We start from the raw sequence: 23,213 nt of genomic DNA, 5'->3' as shown, positions 1-23,213 counted from the left end.
AATTTATATTTTCCAGAAACACCTAAAAACAACATCTTAAACGATTTTTTCAAAGAATTTTCTCACACAACCATCAACATAATTTTACAAAACAGAAAACTAAAAAACAATCTTACAAAAAGAGACATTAATTCCATTAAAACACTAAAACAAGACAAAAACATAAAAATTCTAAAAGCAGATAAAGGTAACGCTATAGTCATAATAAACACGAATGAATACATCCAAAAAATGAAGAACATCCTATCAGACACGAACAAATTTAAACCAATACACACAAATCCAACAAAGACACACGAGACGCAACTGAACAAATTACTACTAAATATGAAAAAAGCCAACACAATTTCACAAACACTTTATTCCTACCTACATAAAACCGACTCACACACACCACAAATATATAGCATCCCCAAACCTCATAAACCAGATTGTCCATTATGACCAATAATGTCCACATATGAATCGTTTAACATCAGCCAGCTCATTCATCAAAGACTCTTTTAATTTCAAGTCTAATCTAAATCAACTTAATCATAAAGCCTTAATGGCCAGTTTTGATGTTATATCCCTCTTTACAGAAGTTCCAACCACTGAAGCCTGCAAGATAGCCTTAGAACTCTATATCCGAGACCCTAACCCAACTATAGATATTCCCAGCAACCAATTAGCAACCCTCATAGAATTCACCACGATAAAGACAAACTTCATGTTCAACAACCACAACTATATACAAACAAATGGCCTAAGCATGGGCAACCCAGTATCACCAGGTCTAGCCAATATTTTTATGACATAAGTTGAAACACAAGCAATTAACACAGCATTACATCCACCACTATACTGGTACAGATATGTAGATGACAGGGTTGCAGGATTCAAACCCACAGAACACATACTTAATTTTTTCAATCACATCAACTCTATACATCCCAACATTAACTTCACATGTGAACAGGATGAAAACAATCAAATATCATTTCTTAACCTCAAAATTACAAGAACCGACACACAATTCAAAACAGAAATCCACCGAAAAATCACCCATACTGGACTATACATTCCTTGGGACTCAGCACATGAAAAAAAACAAAAAACTCAACATACTAAGAAACCAAATAAACACAGCCATAAAAGTATGCTCACCTGATAAAATTAACGATGAATTAGACAAAATAAAACAATACTTCATCAACGTCAATAAGTTTCCTCCACAAACCGTAGAAAACATTATACACACACACACCTAGACAGAAAGCAAAATCAACCAACAAAAGTAAGTATATCTCACAAATCAAAAAATCAAGAAACCATATACTGCTGCATACCATATATTCCCAACATCAGCAGACAAATAACAAACATTTGGCAAAAACTAGTAACAAAATATGACATTCCAGTTAATACCAAATTTATTCAAAAACCAGGCACAAAACTGAGGTCTATACTATATAAAAACTACACTGACAAACACCACACCAACATTATTTATAAAATACAATGTGATAACTGCCACGACTTCTATATTGGAGAAACAAATAGAAAAAATGGAAACCAGATTCAAATAACATAAAAAGTCACCTTCACACGTTTTTGAACACTGCAAGTCAAATAAACACAACATAACCATAGAAAACACTCAAATACTAAATAAAGAAACAAACATAAACAAATGCAAAATTAAAGAAGCCTTACTTATACAACAACTTAAACCCAAAATAAACCAATATAAAGGAATGCCTTTATACCTATATTAATATAATAAAATATATAAAATTATATATTCAAACATTTAACACCGCCCTCTACATTCCAATACTCAGTTACACAACCCCTTCCAAACATGTGGTCAGCTTCCGGTCAGTTATCTCTTTCTTTGTGAACCTGACGATGACCGAAGAAGGTCGAAATGTTGTTCACTCTTCTATGTAAAATATTTTCTCAACCCAAACAAGCCATTTTTGCATATATATTGAAAACTTATGTTTAGCAGTTGGATGATCTACTTAAACTACCAAACACAGTATGGTTTGCTACACTCAGTACCTTACACAACTTAACAAATACATATCTATTGAAATTTGGTCCTTTTTTAGTTTGAATCTGCTACTGTGCTCTGAAATTAGTTATCCATTGTTTAACTAATTTGTCAATGGCTTTTTTGAACCAATGTATAACGATTACTTATGACTTAGTTTACTTAGTGAATTAAGTTATTATCACCAGGATGTAATGAAGACCAGTTGGTTTCTAATGAGCCAGCTAGGTAGGTGTTAAACAATAAAGTTACACTCCTATAATATAATGTCCCAATGAACAATCATACCTTCTGGTTCTATAACAATCATCAAATATTTTAATGACAAGTGATCTACTCTACCAATTAATTATATACTATACAAGAAGTATTGCAAATGACTAATGAACACAAGCAATTCTTTCTTTGTCATACTCTCGTCTGATAGATGCTAGCATTTTAGCACACTCAAACCATTCTATACTTGCAATTTCACTACCAATGTCATTCATATCCATGTTGAATGGAATTTATTTTTCATTAGATAAACTAACACTAGAGCATTAACAAAGACACATTTTAGGGATTGGGATAACTTTAAACAGTTCATTCAAACTGGGATTATATTTTGAATTAATATTGAAGTGGTGCTACTATTGTACAAGAGTTGTCCTTAAGATGTCTATGATGTAATGCAATGCCCAGAAAGCTTCAGTAGGCTTGTTACTCCTTGGTTCAATTTAGTCTACTAATGCATTTATCTTAGCTGTATCTTTAAACACTAAATTCTTACTAACTACACGTCTGGCACATACTACATGCAATTGCATGAGAAAAAGATTTCTCTGGCTCCAGTTTAAGGTGTGCTTAGTGTAAACACTAAAATACCATGTTCATGTTTCCAGCTGAGGCCAGAAACCTGAGCCACAACATCAGAATACTTCTGATTAAATAATTCAGTAATTTAGTCTCTCTTTGAGATTTTTTTGGTAGGATTTATTTTCAATTTTATTATATCATTTAAAATATCCTCTATTTTAATATTATAACTTATGTTTTTCAATATAAATGTACTACTTCACTTATGTTTAATTATTTTTATAATTTTTACTAAAAACTGTATAACTACTGATTCTTCTTTTTTAAGATTAGTAAGCTTATACATAAAATTACAACTACTGAAAGAAGAAATAATTATACCTTAAATGTACTGATGTGCAGATAAAATGCTAATTGAAAAATTGCTAGTTTGGGTCACTTGTCTTTCATGTACTATAACAATAATAATCTCAGCCACTGACTTCATCACAATTAAAAGCAATAAGAAATACATCTCACTGTTCTATAGAGAACAGTCTAAACAAGTGCAGTTTGTGTTTTGAAAGAAAACTACAGTTCATTTAGCACACAGGTTTTACTTGCATATAATTTCTGTTGGATATCTTATTCTAAAGTGTCAATACTTAAGCCAAGGTAATTGATAACAACTTTTGCACATTTATTGGTAGTATCAACAATCATAAAATGTCACATTTATCCATTCACCAAAAGCCTATCACCACTTCCAAAGTATTTACAGGCTATAGTGGTGGTTTACATTATGAGATCTAACAGAGATCTAGTTGCTTTTTTTAATCATCTAAAACCTCTAAGCTGTACCTATTTTCTTTCACAGTACTAAGTCATGCTCATCTCTATAGATACTAAGCCAACACTCACACCATCAACAACCAAAATAATTTACTTTACCAAATTTATCACAACTATTTACTTTATGTATAGTTCTGTTAAATAAAGTCAAATATGTGTAATTTTAATAAAGATACATCTATGTGAGTTTCTTTGTCCAACCTTGTAGAATGTTTTCAAATAGACAAGGATTTATCAGTCTAATACATAACACCTTAAAGAAAGCATATCTTAAAGAGCATGCATGATATTGATAAAATGGGGAAAATTCAAACAAAGGGCATGAAAACTACTGCAACTATTTTGCAGGTTGCAGCTAGCATACAAATAATTTTTTTGTAAAATAAACATGTTATTAAAATTACAACTATAACAATATTTCAAGAAAACAATAAAGAAATAATATAAGTATTATTCATAAAGTTACTTACATTTCCTTCATAGTTAAGGAATGGTAAATTAAAAGATTTTCCTTTAGAAAATGGCACATAGGTCACAAATGCCTTAAGTGTACCTTCAACATTCTGACCATATGTATGCCTGGGAAATATATAACAAATTTATATGGTAAATCTCATCATTGATATATTTTTCTTAAAAGAAAATAGCCTGTGATATTACTACCTGTAAAATAATGATCAAATAAGTTAACAAATTAATCTTTAAATGATTATAATAAGCTTAACACAGTGTAAGTAACAATTTCAAAAAACTATACAATTGCTAATGTAAAAACATGATTCAAAACTTATTCATCAGCTATATATATATATATGCTTTTTATTAACTGTATTATCTTATAACAAATAAAATAAAATCCCATTAAATTATTAAATTTTTGCTATCCATCAAATTATTTGATGTACCTAATCTAACAAAAAATATTTCAGTAAAAACTTATTACAATGTACACAACATCTGAAAGTGTTTTAATTTTTCAGTTACTTCTATTTTCACGATAAATATAAAACAGTTTCTTGTAACTAACATCTATTTATAAACTATTTACTTGTGAGAAAAACAGAGTGGTGAATTATTAATGTCAATACTTACTTAGCACAAATCTTCCATATAAAATGGTCAGCATTTGCCAGCACATAAGGAGGAGGACTAGCAAAAACATAAAATTTTGTAGGAGCTAAAAGATAGAAAATAAAGTAGTTTGAAAATAAAGTAAAATAAGCAGATCAATTTTTGTTAGAAATGTAATAAATATACTGAGTAAAATAGCTACAAATTTAAATGCTATACTTTTATTAACAAAACAACAATAGTTAAGTAAAAGAAATTTTTATTGTTGAATGATTGTAAATATAATAGTCAATACATTAGCACATTACTGATATTATTTTCAAATCTAAATTATTATATTCTTTGATAGAAAAAATGTTCAACAACAATGTAATTATTTGTGTTGCTGAAAAGTTGCAGACATTAATCACTAATTCCACATTCTAGGACAAATATGAAATGAATTAGAATTCCAAAGAATCTACTAAAGCCTAACGTCTGTGTATGTACATGAATATAGACACACACAAAACCACATACGTGTAAGATATACACCACTGTTTCAGTCTAAGTATAATATGAGTGTTATGATTTAAATAGTTTATATAGAATGTTAAATTTACTTATTTTTAGAAGCAATAGCTCATATTATAGCTTATCAAAAGTTTACTTACTTAACTGTTTAAAAACCATATGTTACATAGTTCAACAGTTATGAACTGGTGATTGTTATATTACTATGTCATGTTCCTATAGCCTTCGGAATTTTTCTCATTGTTTTCATTAAATGTTACTGCATTATAACACCCAGTGACATGTGAAATGTTACAGACCTCTGTAGAGGTATAAATACCTGTCAAAAATTTAGTTTGGAAGAATGGCCTAGATGGTGTGATTGGGGGTGTAACCATAAAGAATGTATAGTAAGAATTTTTAAAGTGAAGATATCACAGACCACATTGTAATAACAGAGTAGAGAAGAATACTTTGTCTCATCAATTTAATGAAACAAAAGAGACAATTAATCAAAGCTTTGGATAGAACTGTGATAACCAAAAGTGTAACAAACATTGTATATACTTTTCATTTGTGGACTGACACTCTACTTGTTTATTGTTGAAATTTACTGTCAACAAGTACAGACACCTATTTTGAAGAATTCAGCCCATACACAAAGCCTGACAATGTGATTACAATGTGTTAAAATGTATTTTGTGTAGTGATCAATGTATTATTTACAAGTCCATCACTGAGGCACTGTTCTTGAGAATGTTTCAATAAAGGACTGACATAACAGCATCACTAATCAAAGAGTCACACTGAAGAACTAAAACACTGAAAACATAAAGCCAAACACTACAATGATATCCTAGAAGATTCCATTATAAACTAATTAAGCAAGCATTATATACAATTACAAATGGTACCTTATACTCAATATAATTCAAGGAAACATCTGAAATATGAGAAATCAATGAACATTCGTCCTATAATTAATGTGATAAAGACTAAAATACAACATTTATGGTAGTTTAACAAACAATCTTCATACAAAAATCAAAATGATTTAAATAATTTCAAACATTTGTTCATGACAAAGGTATTGGCACTCTTTCATTAAAAGTTTGTAAAACTTCAACAGAATTAAATTAAAAATATATTAATAAGTTAAAAAACCATTTAATAGTAATTTAACTGTATATAAAATAAACAGCCAGAAAAGAGATAATAATTACCAATATTTCTTAAAGGAGTACTTTGGAGCAACAAAACAAATAACAGTAAAAACAAAGATATTGCATTCATACTTTAAAAAAACATTTGCAACAGACTAAAACAAAAAATAGCAATAGAACAGTATCAAAGAAATATAGTATATTAAAATCCACAACCAAAGCAATAAACAAAAAGAATCACAGAATAAATTCCAATGAAATGTTTGAAAGAAATGTACATCCAAATCAAATTATGAGTACAGTAGCTAGGAGAACTGTCCCCCAAAAAGTAAAAACAATCTAATATTAATAGCCAAGGCAAAAGCAGTTGAATTCCTACAGACCTTGCTGCAAACCACTTTTAAAGAAAATTCATAAAACAAAACATTTGAGATTTACCAAGAAATATGAACAGAAATCTGAAGTATTCTTCCACAAAATTCTCTGGTCTGATAAGACTAAAATATAAATTTGTGGCTCAATAATGGAGATGTTTTAGCAGTTCAAGGACTGGACACATTCATGTGATTGATAAGGGAATGAACACATTTTACAATATATAATGCTACCACCTGCTCATATACTGGTTGGTGGGTTTATCTTCCCACATAACAACGACAAAGCATACAGATTATTCATAAGTACATGAAAAATTATTTTTAAAGCTATACAGATCAAGTAATGTTGATAAAAACAGTCTGCATTAAAAAGTAATTCGTGATTTAACAGTTATACATTTTCACTGATATAAAGAAGCTTTTAATAAGAAGCATTAAATAAACAACACTTCTAAATTTAAATAGATGTACTTAAGAATATTTGTTGATAAGCTGTAGATTTTGTATTATGGTAAGATAATTGTTCTCTATATTTATAATGTAACAGATGCCATTGTAGTTATTGTTTGTTTATATTATAATTCCTTATAAACAGTTTATTATCATTCCTCACCTATAGTAATTATTATTGTAAGTACTCATTCCAGAACCATATTAAGTATAATGAATAGATTTTTAAAAATTTTAAACAGGGATTTGACTCCAAAGAATCATCACATTCTACTTATAGAGTTTATTTGAATCTCTAATTAAAGTTACAAAACAATAACTTATTCTCAGTAACCTATGATAATAAATTTAAAGGCTTTAGTACCTCAATTTTTAAACCTACTAAATCAGCTATAAAATGTCCAATGCATGCAAAAAAATTTTAAATTGTAAAATATATTAACCAAAAAATCCTGTTAAAAATTATGTGTCTGTTTAAATCATTTAAGTTTTAAAAAGTATTTTGTGAATTATAACTTAAGAGGACAATTCATACCAGTGATTTGAATCACTCTTACATTTAGTCATTTACCTTTTATACCTGATAATCTCAGGTGTAAAATTTGATACAACTATATACTTTCAAAAAATGAATTAAGAAACACCGTATCTTTGTTAGGTACACACAACTGTTTCATTGAAATTTGACACTAAAGTTATGATTTAGATAGTATTTAAATGCAAGTGTTAAATTTAGTATGTTTAGAAGCAACAATTTATCACAGAGTTACTTATGTAAATGTGTAACAAATCATACATTGTGTAGTTCATTAGTCATTGACTGTTATATTGTTGTGTCATGTTATTAGAGGCTTCTAAGTTTTTCTTGTTGATTCATTGTGCATTGGTATATCATAACGTTTTGTAGTTTGTTGAAAGGTGTAGGCTTCAGTTGGGCAATATATATGTGTGTGTGTGTGTGTGTGTGTGTGTATAGACAACCAAATTAGTGTAGGTAAGTTAGAGAAAGTGAGAGTAAAACAAAGATAGTCAAGTAGATATAAAGTGTATTTGTAAGTTAAGCCATACAGAGGATATAGTGACAACTTGCAAAGTATAATAATAGCAGACTGTATTGTATTAAGAGAGTAGAAAAGAATAATTCATCCTAGCAGTTTGATTCTCAAGTAGGTGAACAAGTTTGTATGAACTTTTGATATAAACAAGAATTACTTAAAGCTTCAGATCCAACTACAGTGACTGACTCACTATTTTACGAGAAGTTATCACTGATTGTATTGGAATAACAAAGTAGAGAATAATAATTCATCTTGACAGTTAAGTTTCAAAGTAATTGAGCTATTCTATGTGAACTTCTGACAAAAAAGTAATTATTTAAAGCCCTGTATTCAACTGTGGTAATTAGATGTGCAACAACAAACATTTGCCTATAATTTTGACTTGTTTTGAATATATTATTGTGTGCTGTCTATTTATTGTTAAATTTATTGCCAACAAGTCACAGACAACTACTGCAAAAAATCTTGCTCATACATACCATATATAAAACTTGACAATCTGATTCATAGTACTTGAAACCTCAAACCTAAATTGATGAATGAGAACTTACAGATCTTGCACACACTAACCGATTTTATGATCAGAAATGTCACGAATAATACTTAAAAACATAACATTGTATGTTTTTAATCTACAAAACCAAAGCCAAAGGGCTTTAGTAAACTAAAGAAATATTTTTCACCATCCCTGGGTGAAGTAAAGTCAGCAAAAAATGCATTATTGGGATTCAATGCCTAATGCTTGAGACTGAGTAGAGTAACACAAATATATATTAGATTTTAAAGTATAGAAAATTTGCTCATTAGAAACTAGAGTCACTGATAACAAAAACATGGCACATTAACCTGTAATTTAGGAGTTCTTTTTAAATTATTCTACATTAAAATATTAGATAGTTCTACAGCATAACTGGAAATGTTACTTGAAAAAATTATAGTATAAAGAAAATATTCACTGAATTGGTATCATACCATTCACTTACTACCTTAAGGGCCAGCTTATATGTGTGTGTGTGTGCTGGCAAAAATTCAATATTCAAGTATATATTAAAAAATATTTACATGTGGGTACTTGTGAACATCTATAAATACATCTATACATGTACATTTTAAGAAAAGAATTAGTACACAAATATTTTGTGTAAATTACAAATACAAAATAATGTATAAATATTTTAAAACAATATCAATATAATATATATATCAATTTATATACATTTCAGAAAACTTTACCAGTAATATCAACATCAAACAATGTTTCCATAATTTTGTTGTCTAAGTTTACAATTATTTTCCACAAGCCCAGCAATGGTTTTTGGGGTAACAGTAGCTCTTGGGTAAGTAATCCTGTTCAGAAAATAACGATAAAAAATATTTCAAATATTTTACTATGAAACAAAAACGTTGCTTGTAATTTAAGTAACTGTAAAGCACTATATGTAAAACAGAAAATTTATTGACAAAGTAGACATACATCACTAAAGTGTCTCCAGAATTTTAGAAAACTAGAAGATATAATTCAACATTGGATAACAACTTTGTAGCAGTGGAGCTTCACTGTACAGCATCAACTAAGTGTAATGGGATTACTAAATTTCAACTACATACTTTTTATGTCATGTAGTTGATTGTGCTAAGTGTTCTGATTCATACATACACAGCTTGATAACCAGTTCATGTAATGAATCATACTTAACTTCTTTCTTTTAAGTGAATGTTTAGTTTCAATATATTATTTATATTGACTTGAACATTGAAAATATAGTTTTATTTAGATTGTTGGTTGTTCTTATTATCCTAAACTGTGTTAAATTCAGTTTAATTAAACTTTGTTAGGGGAAATATATATAAGAACTGTTACAGAGGTAAAAGAGGGTGGTTGTGTATCAGTGATATTATATGTACTTTGGTCACATGACTAGTATTAAAACATGTTTTCTTGATTACATTCTATGTCATTAGAATTAATCAACATAGCAATCTCCCTGAGTGTTTAGTAGAATATTCAACAAAAAAGAGGCTAAAAATTAACACCCAACATAAGATCCACAACATAAAGGCAAAGAGTCTTGTGCTCTTCCACTGACCTATGATGGCAGAAAATTATGATGGTTTATTCTTATAAATCAAATGTGAAATATGACAAATAATCCAATTTTTAACCACTCTTTTGTTGAAAAAAAGTTAAAGATAGCTGAAAATTCCACAAGATATCTTGCCATGGTGTAAACTATCAATATCTGAAAGTCTACACTTGATAAAGTGTAAGCTTAATAAAGAAATCTGATTAATGGGCAGCAGAAGGACAGACTGAAGGCAGAAGTTGCCTAATGAAAACATAAAAAATGAAAGGAAAAATAAATCAAATGATACAAAAAATGGTAATGTAATATGAAAACTTGCCCATCCAGCAAAAAAAGGGCAATCCCAAGTATGCAGACTAAAAGATAACACTCACAAAAAATATAGTGAGATAGAAAGTTGGAGCAAAAGGAACCTTAACAATGGAGTAAGAAGAGGTGCTTATGATGCCAGTAGGTGGAGGAGAGGAAACCAGACAAAGCTGACCAATAAAATATTACCAACAAGACTCAACAAGGAATAACACAAAAAATTTCATGAAATATGGATGAAGGCAAATAGCAGGGAAACAGAAAAAGAAAAGAAGAGACCAATATAGACTGAAGATGTCTATAGTTATATCAGTTGGTTGTAGAATCAGATACCATACACTCCATGACATGCAGATAAAATGAAGAAGGATGAGCTTGAATGAGATGTGAAGAAAAAAGGACTCTGAGGTGGATCAAATAATGAGTCAGGAACAACCAAGAAAATAAGACAGGTAATCCCAGACAAACAACTTCTTATAGAAGAAGGGGTGTGGCTATAGCAGAGACCTACACAGTAGAAATATAATGTAACTAAATGTCTAAAAAGAAATGGAAATGACAGCTGAGGCTGTGGTGAGCAAAAGTCCTTGTAATATGATTGAAGACATGAGACATTAGTAACAAAAACCATATCAAATGTTAGGGCTCAAATTGGTACAACATATTGCAGCAGAAAAATTAAAATAAACATAATGATGATGGAGCTATTACAATGTGAACAAGAGCATCTGAAACATGGAGCATCTTTAACCAAAGGCATGGGGAAAACAACTTTTTTTGCAAAAGGAAATTTCCTATGCCAAAACTGAAGAATCATCTAAAGTGGTTCAGAGAAGAAGTATAATGAGTAGATGTCAATCCTTCATTTAAATGGAAACAATAAAAAGTTGGGAAAACTTATCCAGAGAGAAGCAAGTGACTCTATTGTACTGAAAACCAAGAGTTCTGATACTGTTTCCTAAACATAAAGGCAGTGCTGAGAACTGGAAGATAGAGGAAAAACAATGAGGAAAGAGAAAGATAAATGAAGAGAGAGAAAATGAATAAGAATTTTTGTGACCCACTGCTTGGATATGAAGTAAGCCCACAGGTTATCAATGAAGAAAAAAAGTGCTCCCATATCACCTAAACCAACTAAGCACAAAGAAATGCAGACAGAACTTGAGAAAGATAAAAGCTAACCTTCCCCCTCTATCGTATGAAAATGAACTGCACCTCAGTACAGTCACATGATAATTTAGAATGTAGTTTGTGGTCATCCAATCATACAGTCAGCATCTTATTAATTTAATGTCTATAAAAGTACAGGCAGTTATACTACTCAAATCATTATTGTGGTGAATGAACTCTATTACAGAAAGCTATGAGTAGTTTCAAGACATTGAGCTGTATAATTTCTTGAGTTTTACATACAAATATAACAACATACTTCAACTAGTCTTAATTATAAGTGAAATTGTAATGTTATGAACAGAATTAATAAACATTTTATGGATTAATCTCCATTTAAAAAATAATTTGTGCATCAAAAGTAAACAATTCTCAGAGCAAGAAATATTAGTTAACAGTAAACTGCACAAAAACAATATTGCTTGAATATATTTAGTCTACTTGTCTTGTTTTTGTAGTTACTACAGTATCATTTTATGCTTAAACATTCTACAATATGTAGCACAATCTTAAAATGTGTGTAATTTCTTTATTTAAATTAACCCTAGTTAAAATACCTTTTCTTGTTGTTACATTTAACCATTCTACTATTTTGGTCTCTTCTGGATCCTCCACTTGAATATTCAACTGAAAAAACAATGGCATTTTGTTTCTACATTTATCTAATATTCAATGAAGACTCTGCTAGGTATTTATTCTGAAAGCAGTTAAGTTTAGTATGATATTGGTAAAGTCACTGATGTTATATATACTGTACTAAAATGCTACAAACTAGGTAGGCAAACAAGAAATAATGTTGCAAATACACATATATTTCAAAAAACTATTATCTACCTTGTAGTTCATATCCATTACAGAAACTTGTTTAATCATTTTGTAGGCTAATTGGAATAAGAAAATCTAAGAAACTACAGCAGGTGCACAACACCTTTCATGAGAATATGTTACTAAGATCACGAAAACTTCAGGTATTTATGAAAGCAGTGTTAAAATTATGATTTAAGATCATATTTGAATGGATCTAATCAAGTGCATTCTAAAAATATAGTTTTGCATATTTTTTGTTATCTAATAAAAGATATAACAAATTAATAACATTTTCAGTGGCAGTCAATAAGTTATTTATAATTTGATTCAGTTGGAAAGCAAATAATGAATTAGTCAGTATTTTTGTTATTGATCAAACAGTGTGAGAAAATTCAAAAAGTTTATTTGTGAATTAAGCATAGTATTAGTCTCAGAATTTCTGATGAAATGTTGATTGTAAAGTTAAGTTTACAAGGGAATGCATCCTTTAATAAATGCTAAAAATATATACATTAATTAATCCATTATTAAAGAAATGGCTCATGCTATTACAACTAAGTTCTAAAGTTCAATTAACATTTTGAAATTCTAGATATTGTAGTGAAAACAGCATTGTTTTAATAGATAGAAAGCTTTTGTCACAGAATAAAATAGTATAAACAAAATCAAATCTGGATGATAATTATTGTAAAATAATCAAAAACACAACATTTCAAGAAATATTAACCTGAAGATGTGGTGTAGTTAAGTTTTTCAATCAAGAAGTGAGCAGGAAGTTTTAATTGAGGGCCTATAAATTAGAAAGCTAAAATTGATCTGACTGTTTAATAAAATGATCATTAAAACAAATCAAATGTAATAGTGCTTATAGATGCTTTATTATTTTATTAAATGATACAAAAAAGTTTATTATATATAAAAACTGAAAAGTAACATGCCTAAATTTTTACACAGTGGGCTGAGTCCTTAACCCTGACTAAACCTCCGAACTGAAGAAGCTTTAATGTCTTTTTTCAATTTTCATTGAAGAAAATTCTAAGCTAATTTTAAGCAACAAAACACTTTATAAAAACATATATCTAACCAAATGGCTCAACTCCCTGCACATAATATGTTTACTGCAGTAACCTTGATAAACAAAAGTTAAATTGAAAATAATACAAATACACCATTTTACATGTTACTTAAAAGTATTAATTCATTTGCTGTGTATTATCTTGTGAGCAATAAACATAATTATTTAAACAAAGCAAATAAAGCTTAATTCCAACTAATTTTACCTCCTAACTGAGTCTCTAACATAATCCTCAAATCAGTCTTTTATACCACAAACAAACCTCTGTTCTTGTGACTTTGAATATATGCACCAATCTGTAAAATATATACCTAACCTGCAATAATAAAAACTGATGAATTTACCAAACTCTAATCAAGTACCGTAAAATACAAGTAAGTTACTGAAACCATAAATTGTAAAACTTATATCTGAGAGTACCTGTTTTTGAATAGGATAGAGGTCTGTATCAATGCATAAAACCCTAATGTGAACTGCAAAAGAAAGAACATATATGTATGTATGTATAATATAATTGTTGTTTTTTTTATAAAAAAGGGAGTATAAGAGCAACTTAATCTAGTTCTTACTTGCACAATAACCATTAAACTTAACTGAACTGCTAAACCATCATAATATGAAGAGACAAACCTTAAAATTCCATATTGAAAACTTTAACTAATTTTAATTAATACAAACAAATAAGTTTGTGTTTTAACTACAGCCCATAAATTCCAACAATTTTTCTTAATAGTGTTTTAAATTAATGTCCTGATCCAAATATTAATTAATAACAATTTGGATGCTAACAAGACACTAAGCATGAATCCTGATTTTGAAAATAGCATTACTTCTTGTAAGTTGCTAACTTCGTGACAACAAATATTCAAAATTATTTACTATTTTACAATAAATATTGCTATCAAAAAACTAGTATTGTTTTTTTCTTTTCCATGCAAACCTGCATTCAAAGACATATTTAAGAAATCATTCTTATGTTAAGTCTTCAATGATGCCAAATTTTTTAATACTTGATAGCAAAATGATTTTAAAAATATCTGTGAAAGATCTGTTTACACATAGATACCTTTTTCACCAGGTGAATAGTTTGACTTGTCAGTTTCAATAAAGGTGAGTACTCCTTCAGAAGAAATCTGAACTTCTCTCTTTTCATTAATCTCAAAATGTGGATTTGATGGGAAATGAACTTGTACTTGAAGCTCAGCCTGTTTAAGTTTAACATTATTAACAGGCAGGTGAGAACAGGAAAGTAACAGACCACCATCTGAGTGAAATAAAAACTGTTAATGAAATCTGAAAAATCTCTTGAATTTTGTGCAATAGCATACTATTTTATTCATACTAGTCATTCTTATTGCTTGTAGTTCCTATTGCAATAAAACATGAATGGTCAAATTTGCCACAAATGTGTCTTGTTTAATATGGTTAAACACTTATGTATTTTAATAAAACTTGGTTCTTTTTGTAGATTACATATTTACTAAGATTGTAATTTTATAGAGCTGTTTTTAGGTTGTTGTTTTTTTAGCAAAATCACACTATATAGATGATCTCTTTATTCAAATTAAAAGTGTTAAAAGTTAATTGTTTTAAAAGTAATGACAAGTTATTCTAACTCTATATCTAAGCCACCTAACTCTGTACAAACTGTGATTTTGTATGCAGTTTGATCATTGTATCTTACTCAAACTTCGAAGCTTCCAAGCTTTTCTAGTTATGTGCAATATTGTTGCTACTAGAGGCTAGATAGTTCTAGATATCTTCTCTCACATACATAAATATGTCTAGATACAGCAATTTAAGGAAGATAGAAAAAAGTTTGTTACTGAAATAAAAGGTCAAGTTAGCCAATGCATGAGTAATTAGCTTTAACAGGTGATTTCTGTATTGTATTTTACAGCTGTATTGTCACAACATATATGAAAAATAATTTGTTTGTTTGTTTGAAGTTAATCACAAACCAAAACAATATAGACTATCTGTGCTCTTCTTACCACATGTATTGAAATCCAAACATACTGCTGTGCCACTGGGGGCAAAATAACACTGCAGTGACTGCACAACAAAGGTTTTGCTTCTTAAACACTGTTGGGTGTTCCTTATAGATTTTTGGCTTCTGATTAAGAAACTCACATCCAAATCTGCCCATCACATACCATTTCATCGAAATATTCAGTTTTGCTACAATGGAAAAACGATATCAGGGCAACTGGAATCCATCAATGTTTGCTGAATACTGTTGGGCACTGCAAAGTGATGCACCGGACATTGAATACAAATGAAAATCAGAGGCAAAACACTTTTAATATGTTGAACTTAATAGCGTATTAGAAACATAAACACAATTAGATACGTTATTGCCGGTAAACATTTAACTATCTATTTCTCAGAGTTCCTACATGATGAAGCAAAACCAAAACTATATTTGTGCATACCCACCAGGTACCTGTCACAATCAGCGAAAACGTTTCAGGAAGCAAAACTTTTCAAAAAAATTGTTGTGCAGTGTAATTTGTCTTGTCGATTAGGTTACTAAAGTAACTGAACCAGCCTGTTTGGGTTGTTGACAACAACAAAAACAAAACAGACAATTATCTAAAGCACTATATATATAATTGTGATAACAATTGAATTAAGTGAAGTTAAAAGTGATGACATATTCAGTTAGTAAAAGTGAAATCAGACTATATGATTATTAGTTTAGCCTTAATAGATGATATTTTAAAGTGAGTTTCACAGTTTACAGACATAAGGAGAATAACTTATCAAATTCTTTTCTGAAGTAATTAAACCCTGTCTGTGTGGACTTTGACGAAAAAAGTGACAAATTTTTAAAGTTCTTGATGCAACTGTAGTAACCCACAGGTAACGTAAGTAATTTTATCTTAGTTTATATAATAATAAATGTAGAGAAAAATAATTCCGCTTGCCAGAAGGATTTAAAACTGAACCAGCACGTATGGACGTTTGACAAGAAAACTCTTTAGAATTTTAGGTACAACTGTGATACTCTTTAGTCTAATGAACTTTCATACATACATGTTGTTTTAAATATGATATTTTAAAACAAGTAGATTATGTGCTTTCATCTGCTTGAATTTATCGCTATCAAATGACGGACACCTACTATAAAAAAACCAAAGCCCATATACAAAATATGACAAATACAATGATTTTTCTGGCGTATGTTTTCATTTAGCAATGAACTATAGTTTTTAAAAGCACTTTGAATTGATGGTACTGCCATCTTTTCTATAATATTGTTATTAACTTTAATGCCTGTACGTACTTTAAACGCTGAAGGGAAAAACAAATTTTAGTACTTTATTAACCACTTATTCACTTAAATACATCCAAAGTACTCAAAGCACACAGTTACTAGTCACTATTTCAGAATTATATGGAAAGCATTATGTATATGTAAATCTTTGTTTATTAAATGTTTTGTCTTCTTTATAATAAGAACAATAATTTTATGACTTTCTAACTGATTATTTTTCTCCATTTATAAAAATTATATTGACCTTTTATGTGATGTTAAAAGTGATTAGATCCACCCCAAAACATAAAAGTAGTGGCATTACAAATTATAATATAAACTTACAAATATGTGTGTATTCATTACTTCACTTCACAGTAGTGTCTTTCTACAATTTTAAGTCTGTGAAGTCTCTCAGTTGGAAACTTTATGATGGCAAGACATGCTACATTGACAACTCAGCTTTGAGGCTGAGCATTGTTTGGATGGTAATGTTTTGTAATGGTTAGACTGGGGATTACTTCCATGAGACTTGTGCTGTGGTAACTCCGTTTGTAAAAGTTCTGTATAAGCTACTGTTCCACGATCTAAACTTCTTAAAATTCTAAAACTTTATAATATACAAAACAAAATGTTTATATCTAATACTATTTGACAACGTAGTTTGCTACATATAATTCGTATAGATTTCTTTACAAACTTTCATGACATATCACAATTTTTTTTCTTTAACTGTCACAACGTAAAATACAGAAAATGTTATTTGTACTAATACGTTTTTAAAATAAAAATAGTAAAATTATTTTTAGTAACGATTTCAAATTAATAGCAGATTTATTCATCAACAACGAAATGATAAGACAGTATTAAACTACCTGGAGTAATTACGTCCAAAGTCTCTACAAGAACAGTGCCTGAAAGTATTTCATGAAGTGAAATTTTCAAATTGCCACTTCCGGGTGGGTCAAACACAATTAAGCAAACTTCAGGCTTAACACCATGAAGAACTTTAGGTACTGTAATTACATATCCACGTTGTCTGAAAATAAGAGATTAGTGAAAATCGGATTTCCATAGTCTATTTTACTTAAAAACAAAACAAAAGCATAGGCCTACTACCTAATACTAGTTCAGTTTACTATATATCTGGTTGTTCTACCGTGTAAAAAAAAAAGGCTGAATAAATATTTCTTCTACAATTTATCACGTAAACAAAGCTTGTTGACAAAAGCATAATTTTAACCACTACACTTTAATACAATTCACACACAGTAAAAATATACTGATAATTAATACTCATAAGATCTCCCCCAGATTCATGTTTATTTGCATTATAAACTAATAGTAACTTTCTAAAATACTGGATTCTAGACTGACTACTAGAGGATGTCACAAATCTACAAGATTCTGGATTGACTACGAGATGTCAGAAATCACATGTTTATTGTTCGCAGTTAAGGGTAAAGGTACACAATGACTTAAGTGTGTTCTGGCCATCACGGGCTTCGAAACCCAGTTCCTATTTGAGTTTTAAGTGCGTTGACATATGGCTGTAACACTGGATAGGTAAGTTATAAATTTAAAACACTAATTTGAAATATTGTATAATATCTGAATATACTATATGTAATAAGAAACGATAAAAAAGTCAAAGTTTATTTTCAAAATAAACAGTAACAGCTCTAATATTTGTAAACCCTCAAAATCTTGAGCGAAAGGCTAAGAAAATTGTTACTCATTTGAGGCATTATGGGAAAATAATGATTCCATATATTGAGAAATATTAAGCGGTAATACATGTTTTAACTGTTCCGTCTCTTTCTATACGCTTGTACTTGTAATATTAATTTTGTATTTATGTACACGGCCCGGCATGGTCAAGTGTGTTAAGGCGTGTGACTCATAATCTGAGGGTCGCGGGTTCGCATCCCCGTCGCGCATGCTCGCCCTTTCAGCCGTGGGGGCGTTATAATGGTACGGTCAATTCCACTATTCGTTGGTAAAAAAGTAGCCCAAGAGTTGGCGGTGAATGGTGATGACTAGCTACCTTCCCTTTAGTCTTACACTGCTAAATTGGGGACGGCTAGCACAGATAGCCCTCGAGTAGCTTTGTGCGAAATTCCAAAACAACAACAATTCAAAAAACAAACAAACAATTTATATACAAAATTTCGTAAAATTAGGTACTTCTAAAATACAAATCCTAACGACATAAAAAGTGTGATTAAATTTAATTGAATCACAATCTTGAGATTTTACTTGCAATTGTTTGTAGTTAAGCGCAAAATTAACCATTTAGGATCTGGGCTCTGCGCACCATGGGTATCAAAAGTCAGTTTCTAGCGTTCTAAGTCTGCAGACTTAGACTTAGCACACTGTGCCATTGAAGGGTTTTGCTTATAAATAATAATCCTAAAAATAAAATGATCGACAAATCCCTGGATTTGGAGGCACTTCAAGGTTATTGAGAAGAGAAAATCTGGAAATAAAGCACTTGAAACACACTTTCTGTAATTCGGTGTTTTTAAAAAGAAAGAAAAAACGATAAACCCAAGGAATGAGGTATATTTTTGTAAGTCTCTGTATTTACCAGTTGTTTAACTTAATCACACTCATTTTTAGATCTGGGTAAATTCTGTCACATTGCTTGACACAGATAACAAAACTTTAACCACTTATATCTGATGATTCCTAATATTTGACGGAAGGCCTTATCAGCTTTGGATATAGTAGATAGTAGTGGTTAATATACTGTTATACATTATTCGTTATTTTCTGTGAGTATAGCCTGAATTAATATTATCTTTTTAGGTATGATAAGTATTAAAAAGCAGTTGGTAGCACTTCCTAAGTAGAGATGGCTTGAATTGTTCACTAAAATGGTATTTTAAATATCTCTTCAATAGGTGTTATCAATACTTAACAATATTATACTGTGTTCCGTTTTATAACAGTATACGTTTAACAACTGAGAAAAACACTTCATTTTAAGAATTCTTTATTCAAAGTGGTATAAACATTAACCCGAGTACTTTCAACGGGTGGGTCTTTTTTCTTCAGGGGCAAACTGGGAATTGTGTTGTAATTAAGCAAGCGACATATAAAGGGAGTTGAGTGACGTCTTGAAACTCATCCAGTTTTCTCAGAACTGTTTAATGTATTTTCCTTATATTATTGTAACTGTCTCATTTCTGGCATAATGTAGCCGATGACGTTATGTGGAAAGTTGTTAGGGAGATTTTACAATAAACTGGCTTTTTATATAAGTGTTTAAGTCAAATAAAGGTAGCACCTGCAAACTGATCGAAAAATAGAGATGTTAAGGCAACCATTTTATGCAAGCAGGTACGGAATATTATCTTAAATAAATAGTATATTTTAGGAAAGTTAGGATTCACACTATGTGAAAGAAATACGTAAAGAATAAAGATTATTTTTCTGACAGAGACAAAGCCAAAATCGGAGATCATTGAATCCAAGATCTATAATGATTCTGCAAGGTTGAACATGAACAGTGTTTAGATAAGCGATCCAATAAGATTCCTTTATCTCTTTTATCAGCTTTAGTTTTGAATTCTGTTTCAATCTCAGTGAGAGTAACATCGTCAGTCTAATGATTGGGTTGGTTAAAGTGTGAGCAACAGGGAGATCTCTTTCAGTGCTAACAGAAAGTTTATGGTTTTTGAAACGTTTTCTTGGTATTGGTTGTGTATGTCCTACATATTTGTGATTGCATTTTTGCACTATGTAATGTAAATAATGTTTTGTGTTGCGCAAATGATAGTTTTAAATTTTCTTTAGTTGTGCTTGTCAGAAAACGAGTCAATAGTTTTTATGAACTTACAGGTTTGATAACGAGCTTTATTGCATAGATGACAACTATTTTTGGTGGGATGTATGTCAATTTCGATATCTCTTATCTTCTTTGTGACATGGTTTGTTTTAGATCCTTGGTATGTTTTCAGGTAAGGTAACGAGAAAAATACAGAATATTCGAGCAACATGACATAAACAATATAGACTCGACAAAAATGAATTGCAAGTGCAAGGTACAACTCTTACAGAGTAACATAACTAACCTGTTCAGTGCTGTAGACGAGAAAACTCGTCCAAGCCAATCGGTGACACAGTGCCACGAACGAGTTAATTAGTTCTCAATAATGCCTTACATCAACGCTAGATGTCAGCATCATTCATGTATTTGACCTGCTTACAAATTGCTTCACTTTCGATTCAAAATGGCGTCACGAAAAAAAGTTACAAAATGAAGAAGCATTAGAGTTGTATTTTAAACTTGGTTCGGAGTTTGAAAATAGCAGTGGCGATTCAGAAGATTCGGATTTTGAAGATTTTTTGAAAAATACGGAAATACAAGGGTCAGATGTTAGTGAAGATGATGATAACTGGCCATCAACCAGCACTGGTAAACGGGCGATAACACCAGGAAGTAAATCTAAAATTGCAAGTCGTGGTAAGAACAGTTCCAAGAAAAAAGTGCCCTAATGACAAAGATTGGAATGCTGAATCCTTTGCTGCTTCAGTTATAAACCCTTCTTAGAAAATCACGGTGTCTAGTATGACGATTTGAGCCAAGACTCAAAGCCCTTTCATTGTTTTCAAAGTTCTTCCCTCCCACAATTGTCAACCATATTGTAACAGAGACCAATAAATATGCATAAACTATAATGGCCCGCGCTGATTTGAAGGAACATTCCAGAGTAAAATCATGGAAGCCAACTAATGAGATGGAAATTTATAAATTTATGGGTCTGATAATGCTAATGGGCATAGAAAGAAAACCAATTATTTCCATGTACTTCAGTACTGACCCTTTGCTTGCCACACCCATTTTTTATCAGTGCATGTCAAAAAACCGGTTTCTTTTGCTGCTATCGATGCTACACTTTGCTGACAATACCCAGGAAAATATTGTTGACCAACAACAGCACAAGATAAGACCATTTACGGGAAAGCTTTAGAACCTCATATGTACCAAACAAACATATTTGTATTGACGAATCTTTGATACAATGGAAGGGTCAACTGGGATTTCGACAGTACATTCCATCTAAAAGGGCTAGGTTTGGAGTCAAAAGTTATGAGCTATGTGCAAGTGTAACAGGCTATGTTTGGGACTTCCTCATCTACACTGGTGCTACTACACAGTACAACACTAAAGAGGGCGGACAGGGCGAACGTGTTGTACACACATTGATGGAACCATTGTTTGGACAAAATTATAAGCTCTATTTGGCTTATTTTTACAAGTCCCACTTTAGCAAAATCATTGCTTGATCGTGACACCTATTTGTGTGGGACAGTAATGAAAAATCGAATAGGGATTCCGAAATGTTTCACAAATATCCAAAAGGGAGAAATGGAAGTGGCACCAAAAAAACAGCATTGGTGTTTTTCATTGAAAGGATAAGAGGGACATTTTCATGTTGAGTATAATACATGACAATACCATGCACAACACTGGAAAAATCAACCGTGCTACTGGTGCAGCTATTGTAAAACAAAAAATGTGTCATTGATTACAATCGTTATATGGGAGGGGTTGACTTATGTGACAGTGTGTTGCATGCTTATCCGAGTATGCGCAAGGCTGTCAAGTGGTATAAAAAAGTATTTTTTCACATGATGGATATAGCAGTGTACAATACTTTGGTAGTTTACAAATCAATGGGAAACAATCTGTCTCTCCTGGAGTTTAGACTCAGTGTCATCCGTACCCTGATTGAAGATTACCACACCCAGCGCCCAAAATCCACCAGAGGTCAGTCTTCCTTGGAAGACCCCCTTCGCCTCACAAAACGTCACTTCCCAACACGTATTCCCCAAACAGAAAAGCACAAGTACCCCACTAAAAAGTGTAAAGTGTGCTCTGACAAATCCACGAGGAGGGAAAGCAGATATGAATCTACTGATTGCAAAGTAGCTCTTTGCGTTGACCCCTGTTTCAGAACATTTCACACGAAAGTGAATTATTAAATGTGTCATGTATTTCAATACCCAAAAATGACATTTTGTGCATCATTGTTTCATGTTTTATGCATATTTCTTCATTTTGTGTACTACTATAAGTTTGGCTTGGAGAAAAAATAGTATTTTTTGCTTATTTCCTTTGTTTTACAAACTACTCAACTTTGCTTAAAAAAACCGGCATAGAAGCTGCTGTAGCAGCTGAAATACTTGGCAGTCAACAAGCTAAACGTGTCTTAACTATTG

The 23,213-nt window shown here is 30.7% G+C and overlaps 1 protein-coding gene across 1 annotated transcript in view; it reads right to left on the bottom strand.

Annotated features, from left to right (window-relative positions):
- LOC143223920 (uncharacterized) overlaps positions 1-21,944 on the bottom strand; it is a 164,144-nt gene extending 142,200 nt beyond the window's left edge. The window contains exons 1-9 of the mRNA XM_076452394.1: positions 21,812-21,944; positions 17,858-17,998; positions 15,718-15,864; positions 14,790-14,987; positions 14,144-14,196; positions 12,399-12,468; positions 9,512-9,625; positions 4,760-4,844; positions 4,138-4,246 (exon numbers count right to left, since the gene is read on the bottom strand). Of these exons, the coding sequence (XP_076308509.1) occupies positions 4,138-4,246; positions 4,760-4,844; positions 9,512-9,625; positions 12,399-12,468; positions 14,144-14,196; positions 14,790-14,987; positions 15,718-15,864; positions 17,858-17,998; positions 21,812-21,944 (1,050 nt within the window). The remainder of the gene's footprint in view (positions 1-4,137; positions 4,247-4,759; positions 4,845-9,511; positions 9,626-12,398; positions 12,469-14,143; positions 14,197-14,789; positions 14,988-15,717; positions 15,865-17,857; positions 17,999-21,811) is intronic.
- Between the last annotated feature and the right edge of the window lie 1,269 nt (positions 21,945-23,213).

The sequence above is a fragment of the Tachypleus tridentatus genome, chromosome 8 (assembly GCF_004210375.1).
Source record: "Tachypleus tridentatus isolate NWPU-2018 chromosome 8, ASM421037v1, whole genome shotgun sequence".
NCBI classification, from domain to species: Eukaryota; Metazoa; Arthropoda; class Merostomata; order Xiphosura; family Limulidae; genus Tachypleus; species Tachypleus tridentatus.
Note: the sequence above shows the minus strand (reverse complement) of the source record. Positions and strands in the feature narration are given on the sequence as shown.